The sequence below is a fragment of the Columba livia genome, chromosome 3, assembly GCF_036013475.1.
Source record: "Columba livia isolate bColLiv1 breed racing homer chromosome 3, bColLiv1.pat.W.v2, whole genome shotgun sequence".
In the NCBI taxonomy this organism is placed as follows: Eukaryota; Metazoa; Chordata; class Aves; order Columbiformes; family Columbidae; genus Columba; species Columba livia.
In genome coordinates this window covers 103,472,626-103,486,033 of record NC_088604.1, presented here as the reverse complement: position 1 = coordinate 103,486,033, position 13,408 = coordinate 103,472,626, and the positions used below count along the sequence as shown (strand labels likewise).

Below are 13,408 nucleotides of genomic sequence, written 5' to 3'. Positions count from 1 at the left end.
AGAGCTCCCACCAGAGCAGGTTCTCCCTGCAAAGGGCTCCCAGGATAAGGCAGGAGAGAAGAGCTGCGGCCAGCAGGCTGGGACGTAATGCCAGGCACAGCTCCATGGGAAGGGCTTGCACCAGCTGTGGGCTGGTGACCGCCAGTGGGGGCCAGGCATATGCTGTGCTCGCAGAGGATGAGGAAAACTGCATTGAGGGAACCCTGGAGGTATTTCCTACCCCAGAGAGACACCCCAGCATCTCTGTTCAGCAGACTTACAATTAAACCCACCAACCATCAACAACCTGCAGCCATGAAGAGCAGCTGTTCCTCAATGAGTTTGGAGAGGCAACTGGAGGGAGGCTACATCTTTGTGCCCATGGCAAGCAAGATGCACCAAAATTCCCATCGTGCCCTTCCCACACTGACAGCAGCAAGAGAGTGCAGGTCTCACCAGGCAACCCTGCAATCCCTCCTGCCTCTCCCAAGAGGTCCCGAAGGATATTTGTGACCTCGATGGTGCTGGAGTTGCTAGTAACCCAGAGAGTTCTTACCTTCCTCTCCTCCTCATTCACCAATAGTCCTTTATTCCTCACATTAACTCCTCACTCTGCAGAGCAAAATAAGTGCTCAGCTGCTGCTTTATCTGCCTTGCACCACCACATTGCATCCTCTGCAGAGCCAGAGTTCCCAGCACCAGCAAAGACTTTGTCCATCATGGATGTGTGCTCTGGCACACTCATTACTTTTATGAAGGACAAAATTTAAAAAAGTCCTTTTCCTTTATTTCCCTGTGGTCCTGGAATAATTTATAAAGGTTTTAACTAGTAGGTTTAGGGCTGCCAAGAACACCAAGAAATCAAGTAAAGTGAAATAGGACAAGGGGCAATGGGTACAAACTGGAACACAAAAGGTTCCACTTAAATATGAGAAGAAACTTCACAGTGAGGGTGCCAGAGCACTGGAACAGGCTGCCCAGGGAGGTTGTGGAGTCTCCTTCTCTGGAGACATTCAAGACCTGCCTAGACACCTTCCTGTGTAACCTCATCTGGGTGTTCCTGCTCTGGCAGGGGGATTGGACTGGATGATCTTTTGAGGTCCCTTCCAATCCCTAACATTATGTGATTCTGTGAAATATTCAACCCTAAAAATACCACCCAGGTAGAACCAATCCAAAGCACACTAACCAGATGTGGGTGAAGGGCCCAGACCCAAATAGCATCCCAAAACCACAGCCCTGAAGAGAAACAGGACTATCCACCCATACAATGAAGATTCATGAGGAAGACTAGGAGAAACCAGGGGGGAGGCAGAACCTGTGATGACGGGTGTCACGGACGGCACGATCACTGGGGATCCTCTCGCTCTCCCGCTGGTTAAAGGCATGGAGCCGGTATGGGTCCTCTCCACCCTTCCACCTCCGGGCGCTCAGGTACCTCCGCTCTTCAAACTGATCCCAAAGGTCGTCCCAGTCCAGGTCCGAGCCCTGCGCGCACAAAGTCAGCCCCGTTAGAGAGATGAGAGACAGGAGAACATCTGACCCCGCTCCAGAGGTCCTCCTGAGCCCTGCTGGAGGTCAGTCAGCCCCACAGCATGGGCAAGCATCACAAGAGCAGGCTAACAAGGAGCCTCATTAGGTCTTCAGGTTTTGTTTTTTTAGCTAGGTCTTGAAACAGGTCTTGAAACCTGTCAAAGAGAGCCTGTCAATTTGAATTTAAAATTACTAATTTGAAAGCAAATTCATGTCTCTGGTGGATCCCCCTCTCCAACAGTACAGTCTCAAGAAACATAAAAGTGCAAAGGTCTTGTTAGGGTTTTACTTTCTCTACAGCCAAAAAGCAAAGATATTTTACACCACATGCCCCCTCACCCCTGTAGCCCCTCCAGCAGGAAAGGGCCATCAGATGGGAGCAGCTTCATCAAGCAAAGTCTCATGTTTCCAGAGCCATACCCTGGCTCCAGGGCCAGCTCCAGCAATGGGACTCTGGAAGGAAGAAGGGTGTTGTGGTCCTCCCAGCCCAATTTTGGTCCATCTTTGCTGCAACAAGTCTCCCACCAAAAACTTTAGCCCTACCACAGGGAGAAGAACAGGCAAGCATTAGCCGGTGATGTCCCTCCCGGCAAAAGGATGGAGGAGCTCCATTTCGAGATTACTCAAAGCCGTCAGAGGGAGTTAAGCATGCCCTGGTGGATTGGTGTCATCAGGGGGTTTAAGCATCGCTCAGCACCATGGTGCTGTTGAGAGTTTAAACATCCCTCAGCAATGCAGTGACAGAGCCGGAGAGCACAATGCAGTGCCGATAAAATCTCATTGTTACAGCAGCACAACCTCTTTGATCTCACCGTACATGTAACACAGGGAGATGCAAACATTTACAGACATCTCAGCCCCAAAGAAAATTGCGATCTTATCCAATAATTGATCTTTTCTTCTTCTTTTATTTTTTTTCCCCTCCTCAGTTAACACCATCTCAAAGCCGACTTTGCCTGCTAATAGCTCAAAATGGAGCTTTTGAGACGGGCGATTTTTATCCCATAATTGATTTTACTCATATCTAGCAGCGCGTTTTGTCTAGTCGTAGGAGGAGGAGGAGGAAGCACCGGCTCCTGCAAGCAAACTGTGGCAGGACAAAGCCACAAGCCTCCAGCCACACACTGTCCCATATCACCTCAGGTCACAGGAATATGGGACCCCACAAAAACATCGACAGAGCTCAGGGATGCAAAGGTTTCCAGATACAGGGCTGTATTCATCCTTCCCTGGTTTGACTCTACAGCCTTCTTGGGAGCTGCTCCAGCACTTATCCCAGTGCAGGGAAGATCAGAAGAAACCCTGAAGCCACCAGGCATACTGGGACAAAGTTATTCAATGCTTGGAGAAAGTTATTAAACCAGTAAGGTCACTACAGGAGGTTTACAAGGAGGATGTACGTAACCCACCTGCAGGCTTTTGGAATGACTGACTTATACAGGCTGATAAATATTGTTTATGTTTTTTTACAGCATCTCAGAAAACATGATTTACCGCCACAGTAAAAGATCAGGGAAAAGTGAGCCGATTGCATTGTGGAGCCACCGACAGGCTGACGTTTATAAGATTTCATTATGGCCCTGGGGGGCCTGGTGCCATTAAAACAACCACCATGCAGTTCCAGTCCCTAAATTTTAACACTGTTAAGAAAAGTAAAAGTTGGTTTTGTCAAAATTAATAAGAAGATAAATAGCTTTTTAAAGTGGCCACACAGCACTTAAGGCTGTTGGATGGAGATATATATACATATATATACATATATATATATATTAACGTCAGTTAAACCCAATAGCCTTGGATCAGCTAGAAGGGTGCAGCTGGGCAAGCATACGATGGTTCAAGCAGGAGGGCAGGTGGCATTTCCCCAGCATCCATCTATCCCCACTACCAGCCTGTTACTGGGGGATAGCAGTGGTAAATGGGTACATGGACAAATACTAGTTCCCTATCCCATGGCATTTGCTTCTCATCCTGCCCTGGATATACCTTGCATTCAAAGCATTGCATTCTTAGCTCACACCACAGTGAAGAACTAATACCCCTGTGAAATCTCCACCTGAAAGACATCAGCCCATCTTGACTCACCCAGGCTCTCCTTTTTGGGTCGAGGAAATCTGGCAGTAGGATGGTTCCTAAACATCGGGTGGCTAAGTACACATCTGAGATCAAGAGCACATAGATGCTAAATACAGATTAAAGAGTTATTTCAGCCACTATCTGACCATGAAACAAGCCCAAAGATTGGGTTAACCTTCTTAGCCAGAAGTTGATACCCAGGTTTGGTTATTTGCTTTCAACCCACACCTCCTGTCCAAATCTTCCGGGTGTTCTTCCACTTTCCAGCCCAAGCTTCCCTGCGAGTTAACCGAAATTGGAGCAGGATGCTCGGACACATGCATGCACTGACTTCTGCAAAAAAATACATGTGCAAAGCTGTGAGGGAAAGCAAGGCAGCGGCCTCGGATGAAAAGCTTCCAGCTACGCAAGTGGTGGGAGGCAGGAGATATCCCCGACCTGCACACAGGGACTCGCCTGTTTCTCGGCACCAGATCAGGGACAGGGTAAGCAAGTTACAGCATAAGGAGAAAACCCCTTCACTCATCTAGGGACAGCACATCAGTTACGGGTTACTGGGTAAGGTCTTCATTATAATATTTCTGCCATGTATTATCACCTCTTCCTCACACCAGAATTCTGTCTTGGGAGTTATTTCACTGATGTGCAGAAATCTAAATTTAATTTATTATGATCTAACTCACTTTAGAAGCCAAATTACTCTGCACTAGAAAAGGATCAAGTCAATACTCCACTTGCCTTTCTATTTATCTTCTACAGGAGTCTTCTCTCCAAGTTTCATATTCATTTTCTCTCATGTACTAGTAATAAATTTTCATTTTTTTCCTTGGAATTAGGTAATTTCTCTTTCAACATTGCAGTTTAATGGCTGGTATTAATTATAGGAAACACTGTCAATGCTTAAAAGAGTTTGAGAAACTCAATGAATCTGCAGGAAAGGGAGGAAATAAATATCCAAGGGGTAGCCAGTCACTCTTGGCAAACAAGTGCCACCCTTTCCAACACTGCACTGAGGGGCTCAATGAGAGGGACACTCTCTAGGCATGGAGACATGGACAAAACTCACCACAGGGAGGAGTGACCAGCTCACGCCAGTGCCCAGCTGAGAACAGGGCTCATCAAGCACCTTCTCCTTTGGCAGCCTGCTAAAAGCACCCCCCAAAATCAACCACTAAAGGCACCTCCCCAAAACCACCTGCCACCTCACCAGCAAAGGGCAAACAGCAGAGCGAGCACTGAGGCAGCTTTTCACCACAACTGTATATTAAAGATCAAAAGCCTCTCGGTATAAAAATGTAATTCATCATCTGCCTCTTAAATCATGGCTCAGAAACAAAAAAAAAAGGGAAAAAAAAATAAAAAAAGGAGTGGTGCTGTAGGGGGAGAGCAGGTCATTAGCAGTAAAACTACAATTTTCTGGCAACTGCTAATGCCTTGTTTATGTGGATTTCTGTGAATATGACATTTTAATGGCATAATAATTGTGTGATTACAGTACAGCAGGGATCGCTGGAGCGGGAAGGAGTAACAAGCGACCCAGCCGGCTGCTGCTGCGGGCCCACAGCATTCCCCGGGATGCTCTGCCCCCTCCTGCCTGCACCCCTTGCTGGGACGGGGGGCCAGAGCAGGCTGGACGCTGGGCAGAGTGTGAGTTGAGGTGGCCTGGTGGGGAAAGGTTATTTTGGTTGAAAAGTCTGGCCCAAGCAGAATCAGTGGTGACCAGGGACAGGCAGGTCACACTGGTCCCCAGCTGCCCAGGAGGAAAGGGAGTGGGTGGCACAAGCCAAAATCAGGCTCTCATTCACTTCTTTCTTTCATGGCGCTGTTTTAAAATAGAGAATATATGCCTTTGCTAAAATAAAAGTTTCCTTTTGGGGAAGCCAAGTGTTGCCATTAGACCAAGGTGAATCAGGCCAGCACCTTGCACATTCTTTCAGGAGGCAGCAAACTCAAGCAGAGCTGCTGGTGTTTGCTGGGAAGCCCTAGGCAAAGGGGTTTTGCCTGTGCAGGTGCAATGATTACCCCAAGGGGGTCTGGCAGCAGCCAAATGTACTTCTACAGCCCCTCCACACCCCTCACAGCCAGTATTCCCTTGAAAATCATATCCCTACATAAATCTTTGACCAACCACTCACTGCCAATTCGCCATCCTGCCTTCCCAGGGACTCAGGCATTAAAAAAGGAGGGGAGAAGGAAATAAAAAAATGCATCAGCCTAGCAAAAGCTCCAAAAACAAGCAAGAACTCTAGAAACTTGGATGATGCACAGCATGTTGCTGCCTGGCCACGCTCGGTCGCTCCTCTGCCCATGGCCAGCTGGAGCACGTGTGCATGTTCGGCACAGCTCGGGGGCACTGGAGGTGGAGGGCAATCTCTCAGCAGGAATTGGAACCAGGCATTATACAAATGAGATTTAAATACCTCGCTGAAGTGCGGGGCCCTTGCAAGCAGGAGGCTCAATTATAGAGCTGTTAAAGGCCGAGGCACTAATGCCATCTGAAAGGATTATAATACTTCAAAAAGGGTAGGGCTCATCCCTCCTTGTCCCTTGGTGCCAGCACATGCACAAAGAAGGTCAGCAGCCCTAGAGGGGAAACAAGCAGAGAGCAGCATCACACCGCCTCCATCATTTTCCCTGTCTCCCTGAACAGCCCAGATGGAGCGAGCATCAAGGTACGAGATCCTTCAGCTGAATTTTGGTCCAGTTGCTGTGCATCCCAATGACCTCATCCCCAAGATACAAGGGGCAGACAGGCAGAGCACCATGCCCACGCTCTTTGCCCTCTCCAAAGAGCACATGGCAGTGCCAAAACCAGGCTGCAGGTCTTTGGAGAACAGGCTTGCACCCATCCTGCAGCACGTCCTCTGCTGCTACGGGTACCACTCAGCAGCAAACCAGCACAGACCCTGCAAGGGTCACATCCCACACCCACAGAAATCCCTGTTTCAATGCTTGAAGTTAAGTACTTGCTTAAGTGCTTCACTGGCTCAGTGCCACCTTCTCCAGCTTTGTGCTGACACTAACCATGCATTGGAAACGGAGGTAGCTCTGGGCCCCAGCTACCATCCGCCCTTAATTAGTCTTCTGCCCCGTGGGGATTTGAGCTCCAGTTCCTTTATTTGAGGGCTTTGAAGCTCCTCTTCCTCTGGCATCAGGACCTGGGCACAACAGGCAGGTGTACCTTGGTGGCAGCTTCTCTGGGACCCCGCAGGGATGCACAGCAGATCCACGTCCTGTCAGGATCTCACTCTGCCCCAAGGAGGACCAGCATCTCCCACTGCTTGGAGTCAATTAACTGGTTCTCAAAGGACACTTGCAGATCCGAGCCTGCTCTGACCCCACTTGCTGGAGGAAGAATAACAAAAAAAATCAAATAAAATATTAATACAGATACCTAATTAAAGCAAAGCACTTCTCCAGCAAAGCCTGTCATGCAGCTGGGGTCCCTGGAGAAGCTCTGAGCATTCACCATTAAGCTTCTCACTGTCAATGACCTTTCCCTGCTCGTGTACATCCACAGGCACGCTGCTCCATCTTCAAAGGATGGAACATTGCCTCCTCATCTGCTAGCTCAGCAAGGAACATCAGTCCCTGAGGACTTTCCAGCAAGCATCCCACTTTCTCACGTGGTTCTGAGGCCAAGGCCACGCTACCATCACCCTTGCTGCCCTCCCTACCCACTACCCAGTTTCCTTTACTCATCTATCTCCAACCCACCCTCTAATGCCCACTACTGTGTGGGCAGGGTCTGAATCTCTCCTGCATTGCATACACACGTTTATGCAACTAAGACACCTTCTGCATCAAGCAACAGGACTGATAAAGGCTGTAAAGTGGCCACAGAAGACTTGACCTTCAGGAACTATGGCTGCAACCACTGCTTGGATGGAAACATCCCCATTCAGACTTGGGAGAAGGCTCCCCAGTGTCTTCCTCTGAATCGTCCCCATGCTCGACCAGCATCAGCACAGGCTGTTGGCTGCTGATTCAGTGCAAGTAGCCAGCCCAGGGCTTGGGCAGCTGGGCCATTGATCACAGCCAGAACCAGCTCTTTGTGTATCTTCTTGTCCGTAGCTGTAGTAAACTATCTACAGGGTACAAAACACCCTCCAGAGGCTTAAATCTGCTAAATTCTCCAGCTAAATACAACAGTATGAAAAGCCACCAGAGAACTATTGATGCTTTTTCCAGTAAGGGCACCAAAGCTTTAATTTTAACACAGATGGACAGGACGGTAACCAAAATGGGGAATTTATTTACAAATCAGAAGCAGGAGACTCCAAGTTGCAAGGAGCAAAAGATGACAGACTCATTGCTTTGATGAAAGGCCAAATTCTGTTTCCAGGGCTTCCCTTAGGAGAAAGCAAGTCAGCCCAGTGTTCACACCACGCTTATCAGCAACCACTCACCATGCTGGCAGCTGTGCCAGGTTAAAATATACCCTCACCTCCCACAAGTGGCCTGGGCCTGAGCTTCATATGCATGGACAGTGCTTCTAACCACTGGCTGTAGTATCAGGTCACCGTCCTGTCTCTGTGGGGAAAAAGGCAATGCATGTTGCCAGTCAGCATCTCATGCCCCAGCCAGATCCCAAGGAGCCCCCATGGTGACCCCCCCATCCTCTCCAACATGCTGCAGAACTTCCTGCCTCCCTGTAATGACAGAGAGGAGTGCAGGATCCAAGCCACTGACCTCTAGAAACAACATCCAGCTACAAAATTTCCTGTATTCCCACTTGGGAAGATGCTCCCAAATCAGGTGCACCCACACAGCCGTACAGAAGCACCTTGCTGTGTAAAGAACACAGACTTTATTCTTTAAAACAACACACTGGCCCACAGGATACCCTGACACATGAAGACAAATCCTATATAATTAAAAAAGAAAGGAAGCCGATTATATCCTCCTGGAGAATATTGCTGCCTGCTTCTGTTTTATTTATACATTACACTGTATAATGAGCTGAATATTTAGGAGGTCAGCACAAACCAAGCTGCTGACTGGAGAAAAGAGAAGACCCAGCTCTGTCTGTGCCAGAAGCCAAGCAGAAGCATGGAGAGGATTTTTGGTCATCTCTTCCTCCCTCTGCCCACAGCTCTCCTGAGATGCTGCGGGACTGCTCGGTTCAACTGCTTGTGCTCAGGCTGCATTGGTCTTCCCAAGCCTCCATCAAAAAAGGTCTTCTGGGCTGACCTGCAGCTCCACAAGAAAGGTCAGCTTGAGCCCATTGCTGCCTGTGAACTCTTCTATTGGGTCTGCAAACAGTAATTCTGGACGGCAAACAAGACCAAATAGGTTTTAAGAGTCTACAAGAAAGCCTCCGCTTCCACTGAGATTATTTTTTTTTAATATTTCAGTGTTTGTTTGGTTTTTTTTTTAAAGGTAGAAAACAACTGGTCTGGCAGCAGCTCTGCTCCCTGGTGAGCTCCCAGGTTGATGGCAATAGTCCCCCATCGGTGCCCCTGCTGCTGCTCCCACCAGTGGTGGGACATCCACCTACAGCTCCCCTGGGCGCTCTCCATCCTTCACTGATGCCAGCTCCCCCAAGCAACTTGACCCCTGACAAAGAGGATCCCTTAGCACCCCTCTCTGAGCTCACCAGGGTGCCAGGAGATGGCAGAGACGATCTTTGTGTCCACTGTGCCACACTAACCGGAGCACCAGGGGTGGCCCCTCCATAGCCCACTGCCACTGCTCAGTGCCACCATCCGCTGGCAGCACTGCATGGGCAAGCCTGAGAGCTGCTCCCCTGAAGGTCAGCAGCAATTACACAGGCCACTAATTAGGAAAGAAACAAAGGCAGCATCCCGTGTCCCACTTCCACATCAACCAGGTTCAGCTCATCCCCAGAATCATCAGAGATCAAATGCATTTGGGAAGAACACAGACACATGGTGGGTGAATGGAGTGGTGAAAGGGAGCTCCTGCACGGACAGACGATGTTTTGTTTCCCTTCTGTGCCTTTTCAGGATGGCCAAGAGCTGCTTCCCAGCCATGAAGGTCAAACCAGCCTTCACCGGCTTCAGCAGGAGCAGCAGATGATTTAGTACTTAGGAGCCCATAGCTGCACAGTCCCCAGCTGAGCTTCGCTCATCCTTCTGCATAAAAGCCAAAATTCCTACCAAACCACAGAGCTTGAGCATCTCAGAGGTCAGAGAAGGTCTCCCTCTTCCTCATGGAGCTGTGGGTCCCAGGTGCCAGAGGACAGCCCAGGATGGGGAACATCAGGGGAAAAGGGAGTGGGGAAGGGGAGCAGGGAGGAAGAGCCAGTAACCAGACCTGCTCTGACCCCAGCCCTTTAAAAAGCAGGCGGCTAATCTGAACTGCACCTCCCAAGCAAGGAAGGGATCGTGCCATTAATGCACTCAGCATCCTCGACCCGACTTGGCCTTTTCGCAGCAGCAAAGCCAGGGGTAATCCATCTGGTAATTGCTTCCATGGGGATCTTTACACAGCTTTAGAAACTAATGCTACTATCCTTCCCCAAGTGGCCGCCCTTCCAAAATGAGTAGCAAAGAGGGGTGATAGATAACAGTGGTGTATTAATGCGAAGGGAAAAGTGCTTCCAAGGGAGGGAAAGCTCAGCCTTTGGTTTATTCTAATAGGGGGGAAAAAACCCAGAGATTAAAAAAATAGATATTCAAGCAAAATAAAATAATTGTGAATACACCAGGCATTTATCCACGTGGCTCTAGCTGCCTTCAGGAAGCCACCAGCTTGCCTTTCGCCCTCCCACTGTCAGCCAACTGCTTGTGAGGAGCAGAGCTTAACCAAGTGGGCACCAAGGCACAACCTGCTCCATGGAAGGAGCTCAGCAAGGACAAGAAATGCCATCAGTCAAAACTCCCCACTCCTGCACTTGATTTCCAGCTCTGGAAAAGCCCCAGACTCCTCTCAGCCATGACTCAGTTTCCCTGCTCCTACAATTAACTCACAAGGCTCGCGCTTGGTGGGAGGCTCCCCAGGGAGAATCACCTGCCCTGAGCAGCTCCAGCACAAGGGCTTTTCTCTTTTCCCACCTCTTATTTGCAGAGTGTGAAAAGCAGAGAAAGCCATTACTGCTGACTAACCAAAATGCCCCAAGCCCTCTCGGAGAGCTTTTCTGGTGGATGCACACCAGGCAGTGATGTGCTTTGGGCCAAGCCAGCCCAAAACACAGCAAGCAGCTATGCTGGTACTCGCAGATAAAAGCACCACCAGAAAACATGAGGGCTGCCCTACCCTCTATTGAGAGGTTGCAGAACACAGGGGCAGGTTTTCTGTAGCAGGTGTAGAATCATAGAATGTCCTGAGTTAGAAGGGACCCACAAGGTTCGTCAAGTCCAGCTCCTGTTCCTGCATATGACAACCCCACAGTTCACACCATGTGTCTGAGGGTGTTGTCCAGTCTCTTCTTGAACACTGTCAGGCTTGGGGCCGTGACACCTCCCTGCGGAGCCTGTTCCAGTGCTCCAGCACCCTCTGGGTGAAGAATCTTTTCCTAATGTCCAACCTGAACCTCCCCTGGCACATCTTCCTGACATTCCCTCGGGTTCTGTCACAGGTTGCCAGAAACAAGAGATCAGCGCCCACCCCTCCTCCTCCACTGGTGAGGAAGCTGCCACAATGGGGCAGTGGCAACACAGGCTGTGGGGTACCAACCCATGAGGCACCTACCCATGGGACACCCGGCAAACCCTCAGTGCACAGCACGAGCACAGGACCCACCAGTGCCCACCTGTCAGACGCCTTCCCACCAACAAAATGCACCAGGGTGTCAGTGTGACCCACCTCCTCACCTCACATAGACATTTTGCAGAGAGGCAGGCGATTCTGAAACCCAGAGCTGCTCCTCAACATGCAGGCAGAGGCAGATGAAGCTCAGGTCACAGAGACGATGCTCCAGGGCACATGTACTACCCAGCCGCCAGCCCATCCTCCCTGCAACTCTCCTCAAGGAGAAATTAGATATAAAACATATGTGACAGCAAGAAATGATCTAAACCTTTGATCCTTAGGTACCTGCTGCTGGAGTGTCTGTAAGATCCCAGGTTTGGAAACAACATGACTGACAGCACCAGAGATACAACAGCATAATTTAAAGCGTATGTGTCAGCCTAACCTTCTCCTATCTCAGCTCAGTAATAGGGACAAAAAAACAACCAACCAAACAAGCCTGGCTAGTGAGAAATGCATCATAGCATAACAAGGTATGGAGAGCTAGAAAATAAATAAGCCTGTTGAGGAAGGACTGCAGGAAGGACTGGGGCCTGAGCAGTATTTTAGGGTATATTTAACTCAGAATTCATCCCCACAAGGAGAAAAGAGACAGTGCTGGGAAAAAAAAAAAAAAAACAAACCAACAAAACAAAACAAAACAAAACAAAACAAAACAAACAAACAAAAAAAAAAAAAACAAAAAACAAAAAACAAACAAACAAAAAAAAAAACTTAAAAAAACAAATACACAACAGCTTCTTCTGGAGCAAACCTTCTGCCACAACAAAAAACACCTGCTTCCCCAGAGGAACAGGCTGAAGCAGCACTGTCCTTCCCAAAAACAGAAGCAGGCAAACAAGCATGGAGATGCACAACACACCACCCCCTCCTGCTATGCCCATGTGAAGGCACACGCACAGCTCCCCACATTGCTAGGAAGATCAGAGATGCACAATGAAAACAGAAGGAGGGGGAAAGAAAACAAACAAACAAAAATTGACTTGTGGTAAATGACATCAGCGATTTGGAGGACAGCTGTGTCACCATGAAGGACCCACTGCTGGAGCTCTTGCAGCCAGGAGGACATTGGTTTAAAAAGCACTGCTATGTCACAGCCCAGAGACACAGCACCAGACTTCCTTTCCTCCTTTCCCTAACATATTAGCAACATCTCATCAATATTTCTGCACATCTCTAGATTGAAAAGAACCCACTTAAAATAAAAAAACAACCCACTGTTAATTCACCTGATGCATCAAACTCAAAACACCTCCCAAAAGCATGAGGATCTGGATGGAAACCAGCAATCAGGCACCAAGCTTTGTGGTTATTATCAGAAAAATAATAAAATCTGTGTTTGGCATGGATTCTCTCTCACACATACATACACATTTCACTGCAATAAGGGAAAGAGGATTTTTGGAGTTACCAGTGATGAAAATGTAGCATGGAAGTCTTGGTGATGCGCATGCTTGGGTATGCACCAAACCCCTTGGCTGATAATGGAAGATGATTCCTCCACCGTGGTGCGGCAGTATGGCTGATGGCTCCTGGCACACTCCTGCCCAGCTCCACCGTGACTCCACACACCATGGCTACCCCACGCTGGAAGACAGCGCGCCACATACTTCAAAACATGAAACCCCCAAACCTCGTCCTCTTCAATGCAGACAGCAAAGCACTCCTGTAGATGGCATTTGGTATTAGCACATGATGTGATGAGTCACCATAGAATTATAGCATAGTTCGGATTGGAACAGACCTTCAAAGCTTATCCAGTCCAACCCCACTGCAATAAACAGGGACATCTTCAACTAGATCAGGTTGCTCAGAGCCCCGTCCAGCCTGGTTTTGAATGTCTCCAGGGATGGGGCATCTACCACCTCTCTGGGCAACCTGGGCCAGTGTTTCACCACCCTCACTGTAAAAAATGTCTTCCTCATGACTAGCCTGAATCTCCCCTCCTTTAGTTTAAAACCATCACCCCTTCTCCTATCATAACAGGCCCTGCTAAAAAGTCTGTCCTTATCTTTCTTAAAGGCCCCTTTTAAGTACTGAAAGGCCACAATGAGGTCTTCCCAGAGTCTTCTCTTCTCCAAGCTGAACAACCCCAACTCTCTCA

At 48.8% G+C, this 13,408-nt stretch overlaps 1 protein-coding gene across 1 annotated transcript in view; it reads right to left on the bottom strand.

Annotated features, from left to right (window-relative positions):
• Positions 1–13,408, bottom strand: part of GALNT14 (polypeptide N-acetylgalactosaminyltransferase 14) — a 112,415-nt gene that overhangs the window by 73,206 nt on the left and 25,801 nt on the right. Inside the window, exon 2 of the mRNA XM_065058649.1 lies at positions 1,298–1,467. Within this exon, the coding sequence (XP_064914721.1) occupies positions 1,298–1,467 (170 nt within the window). The remainder of the gene's footprint in view (positions 1–1,297; positions 1,468–13,408) is intronic.